Here is an 18,502-nt window from a genome sequence, read left to right as displayed (position 1 = left end):
ACGTCTAACGAAGAAAAAAAGCGATATAAGTTGGAACAGTGATGTCAGACCCGACACCTCAACTCAGGCGTTTTCACGCAGCCGCCGGAGAAAACTCAGTCTGGAGGTGAGGGATGGATAGTGGGCAGAGCTTTTAAGATGTGTAGCGAAGCCTTGTGGCTGCTGACACGGGGCGGGTCAGAGGCAATATTGAGAGTTGTCTTTCATGATGTTGCAAGGCATCGCTTCTTTAGTTACATCCATCGCTGAGGATTTGCTTGCAATACAGTCTTCCTTTCGCACTTTAAGGTTCATTTTTCAAAAATATTTTAATGATAAAATCATGCTGTTTTGTGATTGAATACAGTCTGTTATTCAGCAAAACATATGCATATTTAAGCATAATGTTATATAATTTTTGCCTAAATGAAGCATTTAGCATAAAAATGGCTAAGTGAACTAAAATACAAATATAAGGCATTCAAAGACATTGATGTAGTATTGTACGCTGGTCACGAGGTGTCTGTAATGTTACTGTAGTATTCAGTGAGACACACTAGCACCAGACTTGATTGCCGAAACAACAGGCTTTTGTTGCAGGCTTGAACGATCTCACATCAGGCACAAAAAATACAGACTAAAAACACCAGCTGTAACCCACGACAAGAGGAAACTCGCCATGACGTCGCTTCCTGTCCACCACTCTCTCTGCTCCCCTGGGGAACACATTTACAGCAACACACGCAAGTCTTATTTTCGTCTTCAATGGTTTATGTCTGAATAAGAGGCATAGAAAACGGAAGAATGGTTTATTTTTTTTTTATTATGTTGATATATTGTGTAGTACATTAGACTATAGGGGTGTTATTTCAAGTCTGGAGGGCTCTAAATGTTAAAAATCATGGTTAAAAGGTCATGAACGTGTTTCATCCTCCCCTAGCTACAAAATAATCCATTTCTAAATAAGGAATTACACTTTGCAGTAAATGAGGGATTAGTGTATATTGATAATGGAGATGGTAAAGATATCAGATGTCGCCTTGCGATTTTCCATGCAGACTCTACAGCAAAGTGAAACTTGTTCAAAACTTGTTCTTAAATTATCACGGTGGCTTTTTGCAGATTCTCTTTTTGGATCTCTTTCGATTTCTTTGGCACAACCGTCGGCGTTAGCTATCTGTGAACAGCCAGCATCGCACACATGCAGAAACACTTGACCACACAGATGTAAGCAGATATAGGTACACCCCCACAAGAAACCTGTCTCATAATATTTACAAAGCCTTCCTGCGGCTGCAAATGTGCAGCGATGAACACAGCGCCCACTTCAGCGATTACAAACCTCAGGAAAGGATAAAGCAGACTATTAGGTCACATGACGGCAGGCAAAGTGTTTACATGTCAAATCCCTTCACAAAAGTGGCCCACTAACTCAATTTGTATTACAACAGCTGCAAAAAAGTTCCTTTTGTTTCTGATGGCTGCGCTTGTTGGGTTCCTTTCCACACTCCACATTTAATGTACAACATCTGCTTGGCCTCTGATTTCTCCCCTTTTTTGTGTGATTCCGTTAAGTTTCCGCCTCCCCAACACACAAATTGCGGGCTTCACGTTAATCTGATCAGTGAAAAATCTCTATAACTGGACAATGACTTGCTCAACTTATTAGTGCTTTTTGTGCTCCAATTTCTCTCGCCAACCGTCCTCCAGTCCCAACGCCAAGACTCGGCCATGACCCGCCCGTCATTCCAGGTGAAGATAATGTCGTAAAGGATCTAGACGTCCCTTGGAGACGGCCTGTGGACTTGAATTCACGGCTGGTGAGAAAATATGTCTGATTGGCTCTCCCTTGCTAATAAGAGCATCGAGGCAGCAAGTCAATTTGCTCTCACAGGCTGTCGATTGGAAAAGGAGCGCATCCGTAGCAACGCTCCAGGCAAAAGCTATCGCCCGTGGTGTTTGATGCACTCCTAATGCATCTATGAGCCATGTATAAAAGTCAAATCAAAAGCAATGCTCGTGGGTGAGCCGACGTGCCTCCCCCCATTTGCTGCCTTAGATAGCATCTGCACAGCATTATGTCTCCTTACACACCCTTAAACGCAGCAGTGTATGGCGTTTGCTACGCATGACTTGGGGATCCAAAGGCATCCTTCTGTGTCTTATCCCACGTGAACCCTCATCTCTCCTTTCTATCTCCATGCGCTCTGTGTTCCGCAGACACTTCCAAACATTTACATTTCTTCTTTCAAGTGCTGTTTATATATGGCTCTTATCTGCTATCTAACACACACCCCGGTGCACATTCAGACGGCGGAGCGGGGGGGAGGGGGAGACGGGACGGCCGGTGAATCAAACCTCGGTTGTCGGCCTGACATCAACAACGGCGTTGCTATGTCCATAATAGGAGTCAACGAGATGGAGCAAAAGCCAGTGCCACATCGTCAGAAGGAGGGGAGGCTGACCGTTTGCCGTACCTAGTTTGTTGTTTTTGTGGTGAGGTGACGCATGGAACATTCGGGGACTTTATTTATTTCTTCTTTCATCATCACCTTTTCTACTGAGTTTTCATCTTCATCCTCCACTGTTTTTGTGAGACATGAGCGCACGTCTTTCGCTTTTCTGTGTTCTGAAGATATAAAACGGCTCAAAAGAGGCAGCTAAGAATGCACGTCACGGGATGCACCTGTAAAGCCTTGGTGAAAACCTCCAAAAAGCACCAACAAGGTTACATTTCCATAATGTGAGCCATATTGTGAGTATTGTTCTGAACATTGTTCTGCCCCAGAACGACGTTATTGGCGTAATGACACCTCGCCACACCACAGTGGCTAGCTACTAGCCGGCTAGCAACTAGCTCCACCACACACTCGCTCCCAGTGCTTCGGGCTGCTAAGCAAAGCTGAGGCTGCACATTGGAGCTGCCGCCACTGCTGCTGTCTTTTTGTTTTTGGGTTTCTAAAGTTAAGGCCTTCCTTTCTTGGCGATGTGAAACCAATCCTGCAACTACAGCATGCCCCATGTTTTGGTGTCAGTCACCAGATTATCGTAAGAAATGGCTGCTTGAGGGAGTTTGAGGAAACCCCACCAAGCCGAAATTACTCATCGGCCCTGACCCGACTCGGAGCGCATCCTGACCTCTTGACAGGCCGGTCCATCCAAAAAGAGACAAAAAAAGGGAACTCTGCTTGAGGGATCTGCCGAGTGTCACACCAACGCGTGATCAGGCCGGAATTTGACACTAGAGCTTATCTGTCTTGAGAGGGAGAGTCTCGGGGCCCTCGCTGTGCATGTGCAAGTCTGATTGTTATCATGCCGTTTGACTCCCATCTGCTTTTAAGGCAATGAATTCACATCTCCTCTTCCTTTCTGCTCTCTGCCCTTTAAAACTCCCTCCTGTTGTCTCATCGCTGGTTTCATCGTCCGTGTAGCTGATTCTCACACTTTGTGTACTTCCTAGAAATGATGTGTAACTAGCATCCCGACACCAAATGTCCAATTTCAGCTCTGGCAAGTCTTTCTTTGCTGCAACGGGCAAAGGAGGGCAGTCGCACACATGCCCGGTGCTTCTCAAATGGGGGAGGGGGGCGTCCTGGGGAAGTCCTCCAGGTTGGCAGGTCTGTTCATGTCTTCATTGGTGCTTGGACAATGCTTGGTACAGATATGAGGGCTGTCGTCCACTCAGGATTTTCATGGTCACACGTCATTCCTTACGCTTTCTTCATAGCTGACCAATAGTCAAATATTGTCTTCTTAAGTCCACCACTAGTTGGAGCTGCTATAAATAAACAGATGTTGTGGGGAGCAAAAACAAATTCTTATACTTATTCTTATACAAAAACGTATACTGGGCCGGAGCAGAACCCCCCCCCCCCCCCCCCCCACATACAGTCACAATGGTACAATCTTGATCGCATGACCTTGTCATATGATTTGACTGGGAGATTGGCAGTTGATTCAGACTCCACCGAATCAAATCGCTGAATAGTCAACTGCCGCCCCTCCCACTCCCCTTTTTTTTGTTGTATCCTAAGAGACCGCAACAGACACATCAATAAATCCCCCAGGCTCAGCGGAAGAGGCGGACCAGGCCACCATGTCATGCATATGGGCAACATAGTGGAGTCACAGAGACTCCAATGCAGTTGCTCCTCGCAAGTTCTTCACGCTAACCGACACATTTTAGAATAGAAAGGAAATCCAAAGACTCAACATAATCCACGAGTCAAACCCACAGCATTCTTGCACACCCGCAACTCCACGTGCATGTGCGTCGTAACGTGTCGTTTACATTCACCATCAGCCATCCTCGTGCCCATGTTGGCCGGGATTGATTGGATCGGTTGTTTTGAAGGAAAGGTGAATATTAATGTGGCCTGCCGGAGTCCCTCCGTAGACAAAAGTTTGGACAGGCTTGGCCTCGTGGGAGCACGCCCTAAAAGTTGTGACTTTGTTGACATTTGTGCATCCAAAAAAACCAAACCCCGAGCCCTGAGGGGACCCTCAGGTGATGCCTTTAATTGTTTTCCTACCAAGCGCCTCGCAGGGACGTGTTCTCTTTTCAGCCTTGCTGCATATCTGAACCGCTGCCAGGATTGCGGTTTTGTTTTGTATTAGTTAGACTCATGCGGAACAAGCCCGCTGCAGATCAGACGACAAGAAGTGATTGACGGCGGGATTTGTTAAGTAGAGGTTTTGCGATTGATACCCCTGACAAGTGTCTTGGGTTGGGTCGTCCCCGGTCCTTTGACTGGCATGCCGACGACACACCCAGCTGTCATTTCTCCAAAACATGACAAAAGGGGAAGCCTCAGCAGCACACCCATCTTATCATTTATCCCGTGGCTGTGATTCATCAGCGCCGTACATCACAGCAGCAAGAAAAGAAAGGCAGAAGGGGAAGGGCTGCCAACAAAAGATAGCAGATGAGGAGATTAAGGGTGTGCTTGGATCAGCAGTAAAATCTTGTGTGTTTGTGTGCCAGGGTTTGTGTCTGTGGGACTTTTTTGTTTGCTAATATCGAAGGGCGTACCAGCAGTTAAGATGTGCGTGAGAACGAAGGATGGCATTCCTTTGCCTTAATTAAGGCTCCACACCTGAATGGCATGCAAATGAGAAGTACGGAACACGGTCAAGACTAGAGAAGAGGATGCAACTCTTTGACATACTTCTGTTGTCTCGCATCAAATCCTCCAAAACCCTTGATGAAATTGATTTGATCATGCTGAGAAATCAGAGCTAATCAGCAAAGTGTTGCCAACCTGCTGCGCACTTTGCTGCAGATTGCAGCATAAAGTGTCGTCATCTAACATTTAACAATGTTTATGGCCTTTATGGTCTTTATTTGGTCTTTATCTTTACCAGTCATGTATAGCAGGATTGGAGGTGGAATCGCAGCATATCATGCCTGGTCTCATATGGACATTTTAGATTGCCTTTCATCATTTAACAACATTAGGCTAACAAGTAGGCTCGAAATAAACCCCTTTATGGTCTTTATGTGCCACCAGTCATGTCCAGCAGGATTGGAGGTGGAATCGCAGCATATCAAGCCTCATCTCCTGTGACAATTTATATATTGGCATTTATTATTTAACAAGGTTAAGATTGCAAAGAGACGTGTTGTCCCAGTCATGTATGTTGGCGCTATCCTGGATTGGTGGCAGCAATCGGGTGCGTCTCCCGACACCATGTCTTTGCAAAGCTTGGTGCAGAGATGCACCAAGCTTTGCATCTCTGCAACACGTCTCTGCAACGCTACAACACGTCTCTTTGCAATCTTAACCTTGTTAAATAATAAATCTCTAAAGCGTGTGACACATCACTCTTGACATATTATATTCTGTTGACATATTAGCATGTGGCGGGCTTGCCTTTTTCCACCCTTTGCTTTCTTCAGACCTCCGATTGGCTGCTAAGGCGTGGGCATGTCTTTGACGGCCTGTGAATGCATGTTGAGGTGTATCGTGTCAGCCTTCCCTGCATGGAAAGCCACATATTTGTGGAGGCATGGCCGTTGCTGTTAGTCACTGTTGTTTTTCTACAGAGGTTGTGATACTGAGCTATTTGTGTGGAGTTCCTGCGGGCGGGTCAGAGTGCTTGATAACCATCAGCTCCCCACGTGCATGCATGTCTGTGAGGTTTTGGCTTTTTTTGGGGCTTGTGTGCATTACATTGAAGGACAGAGGAAATGAAAGCTCAGACTGAGCCCCCCTTTGCCTGCTCGGGGCTCTCTGAACCGTCTCTTGTGTCCTTCACATGCATGTTTTAATATGGGATTCTTTCTGTTGGCCTTTTGTGTACAAGCATTTGAGTGGCTGTGTTTCTCATGGCTCGTGTGTAAAAACGCTGTAAATTGGTCTTATTACAAACCATTAAAGCATGAATTGCAATCATGTTGAGATCACAGAGGCAGTGACTCTGGCCTGATGGATGTGCTTTGTGTAATTCCATTAAACAATTGGATCTTGCGTGTTAACAGGATTTTTTTCTATTTTGAACATTCAAAGGTCAGAGTCGATTAAAGCAACAGTTACTACATGCATGCATGTGTTGAAGTGGAATTAATCACACTCTCTCATTGCCTTTTGTCAGCGCTGTGACTTAAAAACACAAGAATTGCAACCTTTTGACTGCAATTGACTCTTCAGGCAACTTCCTCTGAGATGGCGAGAGGTGCATATACAGGACGAGCGACGTGACCACACAGCTATATTTGATGACATTCACACACTCAGACAGTATGAGCAGGGGGAGCGCTGTCTGCTTGTCTGTGCTTTGGTGTGTGTGTGTGTGTGTGTGTGTGTGTGTGTGTGTGTGTGTGTGTGTGTGTCTGTTTGCAAAGTTAAAAAGCAGACATAGAGGCCGAACCGTTGGAGGGTCTTCTAAACTGTCCTCCACCGTTGCAGCTTATTGAAATAACAGAAGAGCTGCATTGTGAGCAGACCGCATGCGTCGTCTTGTTCAACCGTTTGACTGAACCACCCCCCCCCCCAACCTGCTGAAGATGAGGTTTTTTTAAGGACACGTTAAATTTATCCGGGGTTGGGAGAATGTTATTTGAATGAGCAAATTGAGCACTTCTTCTTTCGCTTTGGGTTTTTCCCCTTCAGGGGTCACCACAGCAAATGACCCCCTCCATCCAACCCCGCCTTCCGCATCCATCTCCCTCACACCAACTACCCTGCTATTCCTTTAACTGTCCTTTCACAATTCCTGAACATTTGAAGAGGTTTCACATTGTTTTGATGCCACTCCATCAGAGAGGGCCCCCTTGGTTAGTTTCCTTTAATAATGATTTGGAGTGCATGAGAAAGTGAAAGGTGCCCACATGGTCATTTATGAACAAATATACTGCAGCTGCAACAGAACCAATGTTTTAGAGTCGGCAAAGAGCAAACTGGATCAAATGGAATCATTGATTTGTCATTGATTTAATCGTCGCAGCTCTAATTACACTAATTAGATACCCCTGTAGCTCTCACCCATGAAAAAGGTTGAAAGTAGGAATAAACAAGTTTTAAGTGGTCACATATTGATGTCAGCTTGTGAATTGGCATTATGCTTGGTGTGTGTCGGCGGCGTATTTGGAAGTAAGTGGCTTAATATGCAAGGCGGTCGGGTCAGAATTGCTTTCCCTTCCTAACATCTTCAGCTAGGGATTGGATGAGGTTTTTGTTTGCCTCCCTGCAAAAGTTGCGATCCCCCAGCGCTGTGGAAACACCCACACGGGTTCACCTCAGGATAAAGCTGAGTAGGAACTGGCAGAACCGTGAGAGGCGTGATGAACGAGCGTGGGCGGGTGTGACTGATTAATTGAGAGACGCGAGATGGACCCACTCCTTGAAACCTCCTATTGGTAGTAACGCAGGCTGATTATCCGGGTGTGTCTGCACATCATTTAGGACTCGTCCTCCAATAACAAGCGCTTGTGTCTGATTTCTGTTACAGCTTGGCCCACTTCCATCCATTTCTATGTTTTGTGTGACTGATGACTTGAGAGAGACGTGTGAAAGATGGACGGCTATGGATTGGTGGTAAAGGCGTGGAAACAAGCCATTTGGCAGATGGGTTTGGGAGACAGTCCTTGGTGCGTCTGCATGTGGTGAGCACGGTCCGAGATGGGAGCAAGTTGTGCGACAGCTACACAAGCGGTGGATTAGATTGTCCGGTGGGTAGCTGCTGCCGACCGGCATCCACCCTGACCAATCTGCTGCCAGCCTTGGCGCTAGTTCCAAAGGTGCAAGAATCGGGAATGTTCGCCTTAATTCTGCCTGAAGAGCAAACAATCACTTGTTGAAACGATACTGCTGCAGCCCATCTAGGCGGCAATTTGAAATCCACTATGCTGACATGCTCGCTACAAAGCCCGCATAACGATCACCATTGATGAACTGATCTTGAAGTCCTAGCCGTTCCAAACCACTTGCAAACGCCTCAAAATCCAGCTTGCCCGCCGACTTGTCTTCCAGTCTGGTTCCTGTGACGGCGCTGCTTGTCTGCACAGCATGAGCTGGCATGTTTGTGTATCCAAGCACTAAAGCATATAGCCACATGGATACTGTATATACAGTCCAGCTTTCATCCACGTCCACTGAGAAGTCATCATGGACAAAGAAGTAACTCCCAAGTTGGGACTGTAATTTTGTGCAAAGCTAACAAAATCCAGCTTTTTTTTGCAGTGATGTGCTTCTAGCTGCGTCTGTGCTTGGGGGGGCTGTCAAAGTAATATTTCTGCACAGTCAGCACGCTTGTGTAGCAGCTAAAATCACAGCATATATGCATCATTTTAATGCTGGTTTTCTATTTTCTATCTTGACCGCTCTTAATCTTAGCGCTCATGTCGGCGCGTCCCTCAGCGGCCGTCTCCGGGCGATTTTCAGCAATTTGACATAATGGTCTTGCAGGCTAATTGGCGTTGATGGAAACGATTAAGCGAGGCATTCATCCTACCTGTCGCATCGGTTAGCCTGTTTTGGGGGGCTAAGTTTAGCCAGTCAGTGTGTTGTGGTGGCTTGCGTGTAATTGCAGCTGATGCTAATGGTTCCCGTCTGTGCATACAGCCCTGAGCGTTCAGCAGTCGTTGCTGCAAGTCAAGAAACACACACTTATTTCACCCTGTCATAAGCTGGCACGGTCTTTGTGGAAGCCATACCCATCGCAGACGTCCAATTAGCTGCCATTAAATTCACACTTTTATTATCATCTTTTTGAAAGACGCAGATGGAAACGCCATTTAGTCAATAGTGAGCTCCTTTTATAAAGCCTGGATTTTTTTTGCGTCATGGCTTCACCACAACGATGTTGTTTTCCACTTTGTGTGTGTGTGTGTGTGTGTGCGTGTGTGCACGCGTGCATGTAAGATGAATTTTGGCTTGGGTGTGGTGAGCATCAGATGAGATTTTCCTCTGCTCCCTGGGCTCACTCATGCACGTGCGCACACACACACACACATGCACACACGCACACCCTCAGACAGGACGAGGAGTGCCAGGGTTGGTGGAGGCGTGGGCCCTGGCAGACGTAAATTACTTTATTTTAATAGTAGTTTCATAGCTGAGGGAAAGACGGCACCGTGGATTCAACAAAGAACACAGACTGTTTTCTTTTATGATATATATTTATTATGATATTTCTTAGATATTTGTACATTGTAAATTATTCAACGTTCTCATTTTTGTGTTTTTTTATTGACTAAATCGATGATCTTTGCATATATGGGATCCAGTTAGTGATTTAACATTTTTACCAAATGTATGTATTTTTTCTATTTGTTCTATTCTGAATATGCCCAGGTTAGTAAAATATTTTATTCATTTTTGTGTGAATTTTATTGCATCTGCATCTTTATTCTGTTTGTAGCAAATGTATTATTATTATAAAAATATTATTGACAAATGAAAATACTGTGGCATATTTATGCTAAAAAATAAATACAAATAAAAAATCTTAAATAAAATAAATCTGTCTTTTTGTAGCAAAACCAAAATGAAGGCCATTGGAATCCAATTAGTCATTTTTCTGATAATATTTACATATGCCAAGGACCGCAACACATTTTCTGAGTGAATTCATCAATGTATTAGTTATTTTGTGTTTGTTGAATGTTTTGGTGGTGTACTCATTGATTGATATTATTAGCTGGGTTTTCCCTCTACAGCGATCAAAGGACGGTAGAGGAGGGTTGCGTTTAGCAGCAGAAAAAAATAATTGGATCATTGGATCCTGGCTTTAAGGAGAGAAAAAGCCTTAGAAGACACATAAAAGTGAGTGAAAATGCCTCCGCAATGACAATACTTTTCATTTTTGCAAATGAGCCGGCAGAGAAAGGCGAGATGATAGAAGGGTAGCATTAAAGTGGGGGGAGCAGACACAAAGAAAATGGAAAGACCAGTTTAGGACGGTTTTAGGAGGCAGAAAATGATTGAAAAGCGTAAAAAAATAACAATCTGGGCCTCCATCATCCGTCCTCGTAATGGATGGTCTCTCTGTGATAGGATTGAAACCTTCTTCTCCTTCTGTTTCCACTAACAGAGATTTTCCCAACTTGTTGGGAAAATCCCAAAAGAAAGGGAGCTTTTTTCAAGCATCTTTCTCCCATCTTTTCAGAGATGGTAAGGAAGAAGAATCCCCCTATCCGGAGCGTGGGAGGTGAGGAAGAGGAGGAGGAAGAGGGGAGGAGGCCGGCGGGCGAGGAGGAGGAGGACGATGGCGAGGAGGAAGGGCGAGTGGCAGCCGAGGCCGACCGGATAAGCCGCCCCTCCGAACCCGAGGAGTGCATCCGAGGCGGAGATGAGGAGCAGGACGAGGAGGAGGGAGAAAGTGAGTGCATTTCCTCATCTCTCTCGCCCTCGTCTGTCGGCACCGAGGAGCGAGGCGGGAGGCGGGGAGGAGGCGGAGGCGGAGCGGGCAGGACCCCGCAAGCAGGACCCAGACCCGAGAGCCGGTCGGACCCCGAAGACGGCGACAAGGCGCGCGACAAGGAGGAAGACGGCGACCTTGCCTCCCCTCGCCTCTCCACGCCGTGCCTCCTCCCTGCGAGGCAAGAGCCGGGAGGCGAGGAGTCGACCATGGACACGCCCCCGCTCTCCTCCAGCCCCTCCCCCAAGCTCCAGGACTTCAAGTGCAACGTGTGCGGTTATGGTTACTACGGCAACGACCCCGCCGACCTGGTGAAGCACTTTAGGAAGTATCACCTCGGCCTGCACAACCGCACACGGCAGGACGCTGCCCTCGACACACACATCCTGGCTCTCCACAACATGGCGCCCCCACACACACCTCTAGGTAACTCCTAGCTTGGCTTCTTTTGCACCCTCTTTGTGTCCGCATTGTAGGATGTAGCTCTCACAAATCCCACAGTCGTCCATTTCTGCCCGACTGGCAACACGCCGCTCTGTAGCTTTAACGCTAATGAGCCGGGTTCATGCACTTTATCTCCGTTTTACATCATCAAACAACAAGGTAGCCAAGGTTAGCGTAGCCATGTGAGCTGCAGTGCTAACACTGCACTCGTGTGCTGGCGTGGAACGTTTTGGAGCATAATTGTCTTGCAAATGATGGCCGAGAGAGGACGTCACTATCACCATGTCTTCTTGAATAAACCTTCATTCCACATTGCAATGAAGATGTCCTGAGCTTTTCCATCCAACTCATTCAACAAAAAAGACCACCCCGAGAAGACCCCAATGAAAGTGAAAGTGTCTCCTTTGGCAAAAACTTGCAGTTGCACTTTCTATTTTGGAATCGGTGTGACTTTCGTCATTTGTCCGAATATTCACATTGTGTGTCCATGCAGATGCCAGCTTATTTGCATATGCTATCCTGTGTGGAATACACTGTTTATGCTAATGAGGTGTAATGTTTGGTCAAAGCACAATGAGGTGCTCTACTTGGGAATCACGGCCCTCCCAGCTTTTGTATTATTTATTTCTCATGCCACAAAATGGCATCAGATGGTGTTTAGTACACAACAGGCACAGAGGAAGCAGTTTCCTGTGTTTATTCAAAATGTTTGCAGTATTTTTTCACGTAGCTATGGCTTCATATCACCGTAGTCGGTTCACCATCGCTAGTACTCCTGTCAATACTTCCAGGAGGAAGGGCTAGCAGCTTGCTTGTCACTCCTCAGCACACTCACTTGTGTGCGTGTGTGTGTGCGCGCGTCCCGCCAACAGACACACATGCAGATGTCAATTTATCATGGCTGGCAAAATCATGTTTATTTATCCTGTGCTAAGGGATTTGCTAATTTTCGCTGACATTTTAACAGCATCATGCTAGGCTAGGCTAGCCTGTTCGCTGAAGAAAAACTCTGACAGTTAGGCGGCATCTTACTTTAAGATGTGTGGCAAAGCCCGACTCCTGGCCCCTGCAACTCTGACCCAGCCTTCCTTTTGTGTCTTTTTTGTCTTTGCAGACTTCCAGGCAGGACAAGGACCCAGGACCCAAGCCAAAGAGTCTGGCAAGAGCAGGTCGGATCTCCACAATCAGCAGCACAGGACCGTGATGATGAACGGCACATACGACGTCCAGGTGGGAAGACATTTTAACATGTGCCAAATGCGTAGCTAGCAAACAAAGCCATTGGTGGGATAGCGTATGAAAAGGTAGGATGGGGTCGTGGTTTTTGTGTTGTGGATGATGCCGCTCTGTTTTTGTATGTCCAACAAAGCCTTGCTTAGCGTCATTCATTCTTTCCAGAAGGTCCCACTCTCACCGAAACAGACAGAAACTGAATCAATTGAATCAACTGAATCAATAAGAAATAACTTCCACCCAATGAAAGCGGTTCCAGAAAGCCAAAACAGGTTTACTAGTTTTACAAGCAGGCATCTAAATAGTGAACATATACAGAATGAATGAATGAACGGGATAAATTGACATTTCAGGCTCGCTGTGACTCCTCCCAGACTCCTCCCTTTACTGTTTTTGTTGTTTGTGTATTTCTACGTGACAGCTACCCACCTCTGATAAGAGTGGGATGAAGGATGCCGAGTCTTGAGCCCACAGGAACAGTGGAGTTTTGTCATTAAAGGCTCAGTAAGATGACCTAATATGCGTGTGTGTGTGTTTTGTGTCAAAAGTCAAAGAGTTTCCTTTCATTTAAAGCAAATAATGACCCCAAGTCACGTAACAGGCGCCGAAAGAAGTCAGAAATTGAAAATCCAGCACGGTGCGTGAAGAAAAAGTCGAATGAAAGGAGTCTCTATTCTTCTCATTGCCTTGCTTCTTTCTCTCGCTCGGCTGCCCGCCCATGTTTGGAAAGTTCCATGCTGTCATTTGCTAAGACGGGATTCCTCGTGGGCCAATGAGATTTCAAGGGGAGATAAATAATACAGAGACGGGGAAAAGAGTGGAAAAGTCCAAATTTAAAATTGAGTGAAGGAGGCTCCATCCATCATCGGCACTGTAACCTAATCCTCAGCTTCCAAGCATTTCTATGCTAATTGTTTGCCTTTCTAATGAAGTTCTCTATGAAAACCAATGCTGAGAGTGAAAATTTAAATTCATAGGGACGGGGAGCGCTTTCTGTCCTGACAAAGTGCCGTTGCCGGACCGCCTACAGTCCACATCAGACCGCAGATCTGCACGGAGATAAATCTACTCCGTACAGTAGTAATGTCATTGTAAGCCTGCCCCCCCCCAAACCCCTTCCATCCATCCAGCAGCAGCAGCAGCACGTTCGTAATCACCTACATGTCTACAGGCCAGCCTAATAAAAACCAGATGAGCGTCAGGTTTCCTTGGCCTCCTCCAATGGAGTAGCACATACTCCCAGGCCTGGGATGTATGTTATGGCTTGCTTAGTTAGACTTGCAGCAGCATTTAATTGCTTGTGAGTACATGCACGCATGCATACATGGAGAGTGTGTGCTTGAACGTATCCAGGGTCACCCTTCTCGGTGTACTCAAGAAGCGATGCAGTTTTACAAAAGAAAAAAAAAAGACACTTTTAAAACGTGGCAGGACACTTGGATGCCTTTCGGTGTGTAAAAACCCATCAAAACGACCCATTTTCACAGCAAAACTTCATTTTTGTATCCACAATGGAATTAAGAGACTGAAAATGATACATGCGTATTTCCTCAGGCAGTGGCGGACAGCAGCTACTATCTCCAAGCTAGACACAATTAGCGTCCTCATTAAACACCATCGCTGTATATGGCGTCCGTTTCACAGAGGGATGAATAGCACTTGGCTGTTTGGTGGTAGACGCTGGTCTGTTATTGGTCCAAACCTGTGGACATCCCAGTGATGATGATGTCGGGTTGTGGTCACTTCGTGGCAGCAAGGACACTAAATATTGAGACGTTATCTTCCATGATATTAGCTTAACATTGCATGACTGTTTTGGCTTCTCGCTAGCTTTTAGTTTTATTCACAATACATAATCAATAAATACCAAACCCCGCCCCCATGAGTCTAAAAAGATCGGGTACCATCGCTGTAGTGTATCAATTGACTTTCTATATTATTGAATGTCTAAGTAATCTGTTTTCTTTCTCCAACAGGTGACGTTGGGCGGCACACTAATCGGAATTGGCCGTAAGACCTCGGATTGCCAAGGCAACACCAAGTACTTCCGCTGCAAATTCTGCAACTTCACCTACATGGGCAGCAATTCCGTAGAACTGGAGCAACACTTCCTGTCTGCGCATCCCAATAAAGTCAAATCCCCGCCAGCCACGCCCCTGCTGGCCAACGACAACCAGGGTAAGGGGAGGGGCCCGATTTTAGAGGGGGCGGAACGAGTGGCTGTTCGAGCTGAAGACGACTCTCTTGTCGGCTATTCCATCCCGATCCGGGCGGATTCATCGGGATGGCCGGCGGAGGGGCAGCGGGGGGCGTACTACTGGTGCAAGTTCTGCAGCTGGAGCTGCGAGTGGACGGGGGGGGCGGCCAAGCTGTTGGAGCACTACGAGCAACGACACAGGATCAACACGAGGAGCCCCCATGACTCCTCTCCCGGAGACAGAGGAATCAGACGGGATGGAGACTTATCCAGAAGTCGCAAGGATCTTTTGTCCGGCACCAACCAAGGTAATCCCAGACCAGCGCTTTTGCAGTACACCATTCAAAACACTAGAGCCATCCTAGAGCCCCCCTGTCCTGTAGAGGATCTTTGTCTAGCGTTGTTGCAGGACGTCATTTAAAAACAGCAGAGTTAATTGAAGGATCTTTGCTAAAAACACAGGGTCCTCCTGTCGTTTAGAGGATCGCGACTGGCGTTTTTGCAGCAGTTAATTTAAAAAACAGCAGGGCTGTCTTGTCACAGAGAGGATCTTTGACAAGCGTTTTTGTTGTCGGTCCTTAAAAACAGAAGCAGACCACTCCTGTCACATAGAGGATCTTTTGACTAGTGTTTTTACATTCTATGTTTTCTGAAAAGCGACCGAGCGCTCCAGTCAAATAGGGGATCTTTGACTATTTTTCAGTAGGTCTTTTAAAAACAGCAAAGCGTGTAAGAGGATTGTTTCTTGTGATGTAAAGGCTATTAATGACTCCAGTATCCATTTTCCTATCATACTTCTGTCACCCCCAGGCGATCCCAACAGTGGCGACACGGACGCGGTGGTCACCAGCTACAACTGTCAGCTGTGCGACTTTCGCTACTCCATGGCCCACAGCGCCGACGTGATCGTGGTGGCGCCGTTGCTGCTGCACTACCAGCACAATCACTCCATTCAGCGCTGCTGCATCCAGCACTGCATGTACTGTCCGCGGGGGCTCTGTCAGCCGCAGAAACACCTGGGCGAGGTGAGACTGCTTCGAATGTTGGCATTTTCTGCTTTTTCTGACCCCCCCCAAACCCCTCCCACAGGTGTCCCACCCATTTGCGTGCCGGAAGCCCACCTGTTCCAAATGTTGTACCAAGTTCCCGCTGTCCGCCAAGCAGCAAGACCCTGGCGGCTCCACACCCCCTCACGCCAGAAGTGACCCCAGTGTGACCTTTCACCCCTCTAATCCTGTCATTTCTCAAGGTAAATAACGTGGTCATTTGGAGTGCATGAGAAAGCGGAACATTAGACATGTCATACGGTATATGACGGTACATGTCATACGGCTTTGTTTGTCATACGGTATATGACTAAGCAGTCCCAGAACCACAACCGATGTTGGAATCGCGGTAAGGAGCAAATGATGATGAGCAAGTTTGAAGCATTATAGCCATCGAATGTGTCTTATTGCCGTCTTTCTTCTGTGTAAAAGGCAGTGTGTGGTGGAAGGCAGTGTGCTAGCATGAATGAACTAATACATACACATACAAGCAAAAACTGGGATATTGTGAAATAAAATACTGGCACGTCTTTCCAACACGGATATGCATTTACATAGCATTTCATGTAGGTATTTTTTTTGTTAAATCCTTCCACCTGAAAGCTTCTAGCGGTTTTGGGGGTCCATGGTTTAGGGTTTCTTAAAGGTTTCTTCTCGCCTCACGTAAATGTGCTTCCCCAGGCTCAGGCGTCACCCACTTGTGCGACCAGTGCGCCTACGCCACCGGCGACATCGACGTGCTGCTGCAGCACTACGACAGCTGCCACAGCCTGATCAACCTGAAGGGGGCGGCGCCGCACGTCAAGGCGGAGGAGGAGGCTGGGACGGACGGCAAGGAGGGCCGAGGCGGAGGCGAGAGGGAGTACTCGTGCACAAAGTGCCACTTCATCACGGAGGTGGAGGAGGAGATTTTCAGACACTACAGGTGAGCGGGGATCAGCATTTATGGCGTCATTACGTAGGACACCTGTGAATACATCCAGGGGCCATGCTGTCATTGTTAAAGTTGATGTAGTCCTGCGAGTGCGCTTCGGTGAGCATTTTATGACATCTTCTCAAAGGAGCAAAAGTGAGGGTGATGTATGTTAGAGTAGTTTGTGTACAGCTGGTGTAGTAGGATAGATTTGCCCTCAACCAATGTTTTTATCGTCTCTGTTCAGGCGTGTCCACTCTTGTTGCCGCTGCCGACACTGCGACTTCACGGCCCCCGACTCGTCAGCGCTCCTGGACCATTTCAACACGGCCCACTGTCACGAAACCCCGCCTCCGCTAAGCTCCATGGTGACGCCGTCCCTGACCTTCTCGGCCAATGGCTGCTCAGCGCCCTCCACCTTAGCCATCAAGGAGGAGAGCAAGGGGGATCTTCGCCTGCTCTACTCCCTGGCGCCGCCCGAGGGACGCTTGGCCGAGGGGGGGCGGGAGGAGGTCATAAAAAGCGAGGGCAGCGAGGACAAAGAAAAAGAGCGGGAGAAAGGCTGGGTCCTCGGGGAGACCAGAGGCGGCGATCAAGCCCACGGTCTCCTCTGGGTGCCAAAGGAGCGAATGGGACCCGAAAGAGGGGCAGGAGGCGGGAGCCCCTCGCTTTTCCCCTCCCCGCTGTCAGTGTCGTTTATTTCCGCCAACCACGAAGCCTCACAGCATAAACGAGGCGTGGCCTCGCCTAGCATGGTCTACCTGGGAGATACCAAGTCCTTTTTGGGAGACGCCAAGCTGTACGGAGGAGGGGGGCGGCCTGGAAGCGGAGCCACCACCACTGCTATGGGAGGGGAGAAACTGAGCCAGATGCCCCCTCAGCAGCAATACGCAGGTGGAGGAAGCGGAAGTGGGGGAGGACAGGAGGTGAAAGCTGCTAAAGAGGAGTCCCAGTCGCTGTTACGGGTAAACACTTTCTCTTTACGCTAATCATATTTTCTTAATTATCAAATATACCCTCACCAGACAAAGGCTCCACTGTCTTTTTGTGGAGGGAAGACAAACTTTTGTTCCCATGGCAACCGTCTGTCAATTCAAGTTTGCCTCACCGGCCTGTCGGTCCAATACAAGTGATGTCATGGGCTGGTGGCTAGCCGATGGCGGTTTACTGTTAGTGGCGCCGCTTATTGGCGATGATCACACAGGCCGTAATGTCGCGTGTGTGGGTGGGTGCAGAATCAAGGCCTGGACGGAGTGGTGTGACAGTGGGACGCAGAGTGACTGAATGTGGGAGTGTGGATGTTGTACTGCCTGGCTTCCTATGCTGTGTGTGTGTGTGTGTGTGTGTGTGTGTGTGTGTGTGTGTGTTTGTGTGTGTGAGGTGTTGGCAGCAACTTGGCAGGGTGTGTCGGCAAGAGGTTTGCTCATTTTCTTGGGTGTGGCAGTGAGAAGAACATTTAGATGAGAAGAAAAGAAGGGGAGTCGTTCAAAGAAATGAACCCCTTAAGGGTGTTCATGGTCTTATATCATCCTCTGTAAGCGCTCGGTATATCTACGATTTATCTGTACGGAGTGGATAAAGATGTCAAGCTAAACTAGGCCATGTTTTTTTTCTGAATTACAATGTTCATACCTCACAATCAACCTTTTTATGTGAATGATGAATGTTCACGGATGAGCAATGGCTGTTGGTTGTTAAATAGGCACATTTTATTCAAGAGGAGACTGAGGGCATAAGTGTATGTACACTGCATAGTATAATACTAGAGTCTATTTGTAAACCTCATTCAGGGAAAGACCTAAGAAAACAACACACCCCAAGTTATGGAGA

At 47.3% G+C, this 18,502-nt stretch overlaps 1 protein-coding gene across 6 annotated transcripts in view; it reads left to right on the top strand.

The window, feature by feature from the left end:
• Positions 1 to 18,502, top strand: part of trps1 (trichorhinophalangeal syndrome I) — a 73,105-nt gene that overhangs the window by 21,017 nt on the left and 33,586 nt on the right. For 3 of the 6 annotated variants that reach the window (XM_058046515.2, XM_058046516.2, XM_058046514.2), the window contains exons 3-9: positions 10,588 to 11,265; positions 12,398 to 12,513; positions 14,493 to 15,021; positions 15,524 to 15,738; positions 15,803 to 15,962; positions 16,441 to 16,684; positions 16,920 to 17,637. In XM_058046515.2, coding sequence (XP_057902498.2) covers positions 10,588 to 11,265; positions 12,398 to 12,513; positions 14,493 to 15,021; positions 15,524 to 15,738; positions 15,803 to 15,962; positions 16,441 to 16,684; positions 16,920 to 17,637 — 2,660 coding nt within the window. Of the gene's footprint in view, positions 1 to 1,689; positions 1,800 to 10,587; positions 11,266 to 12,397; positions 12,514 to 14,492; positions 15,022 to 15,523; positions 15,739 to 15,802; positions 15,963 to 16,440; positions 16,685 to 16,919; positions 17,638 to 18,502 lie in introns of all 6 variants that reach the window. The other 3 variants (XM_058046517.2, XM_058046518.2, XM_058046520.2) reach the window with 3 other exon arrangements.

This window comes from Doryrhamphus excisus, linkage group LG7, assembly GCF_037039965.1.
Source record: "Doryrhamphus excisus strain RoL-2023G ecotype Guam linkage group LG7, RoL_Dexc_Guam_v1.1, whole genome shotgun sequence".
Taxonomy (NCBI): domain Eukaryota; kingdom Metazoa; phylum Chordata; class Actinopteri; order Syngnathiformes; family Syngnathidae; genus Doryrhamphus; species Doryrhamphus excisus.
The sequence above is the reverse complement of the archived record's forward strand: the minus strand, read 5'-3'. Positions and strand labels throughout refer to the sequence as shown.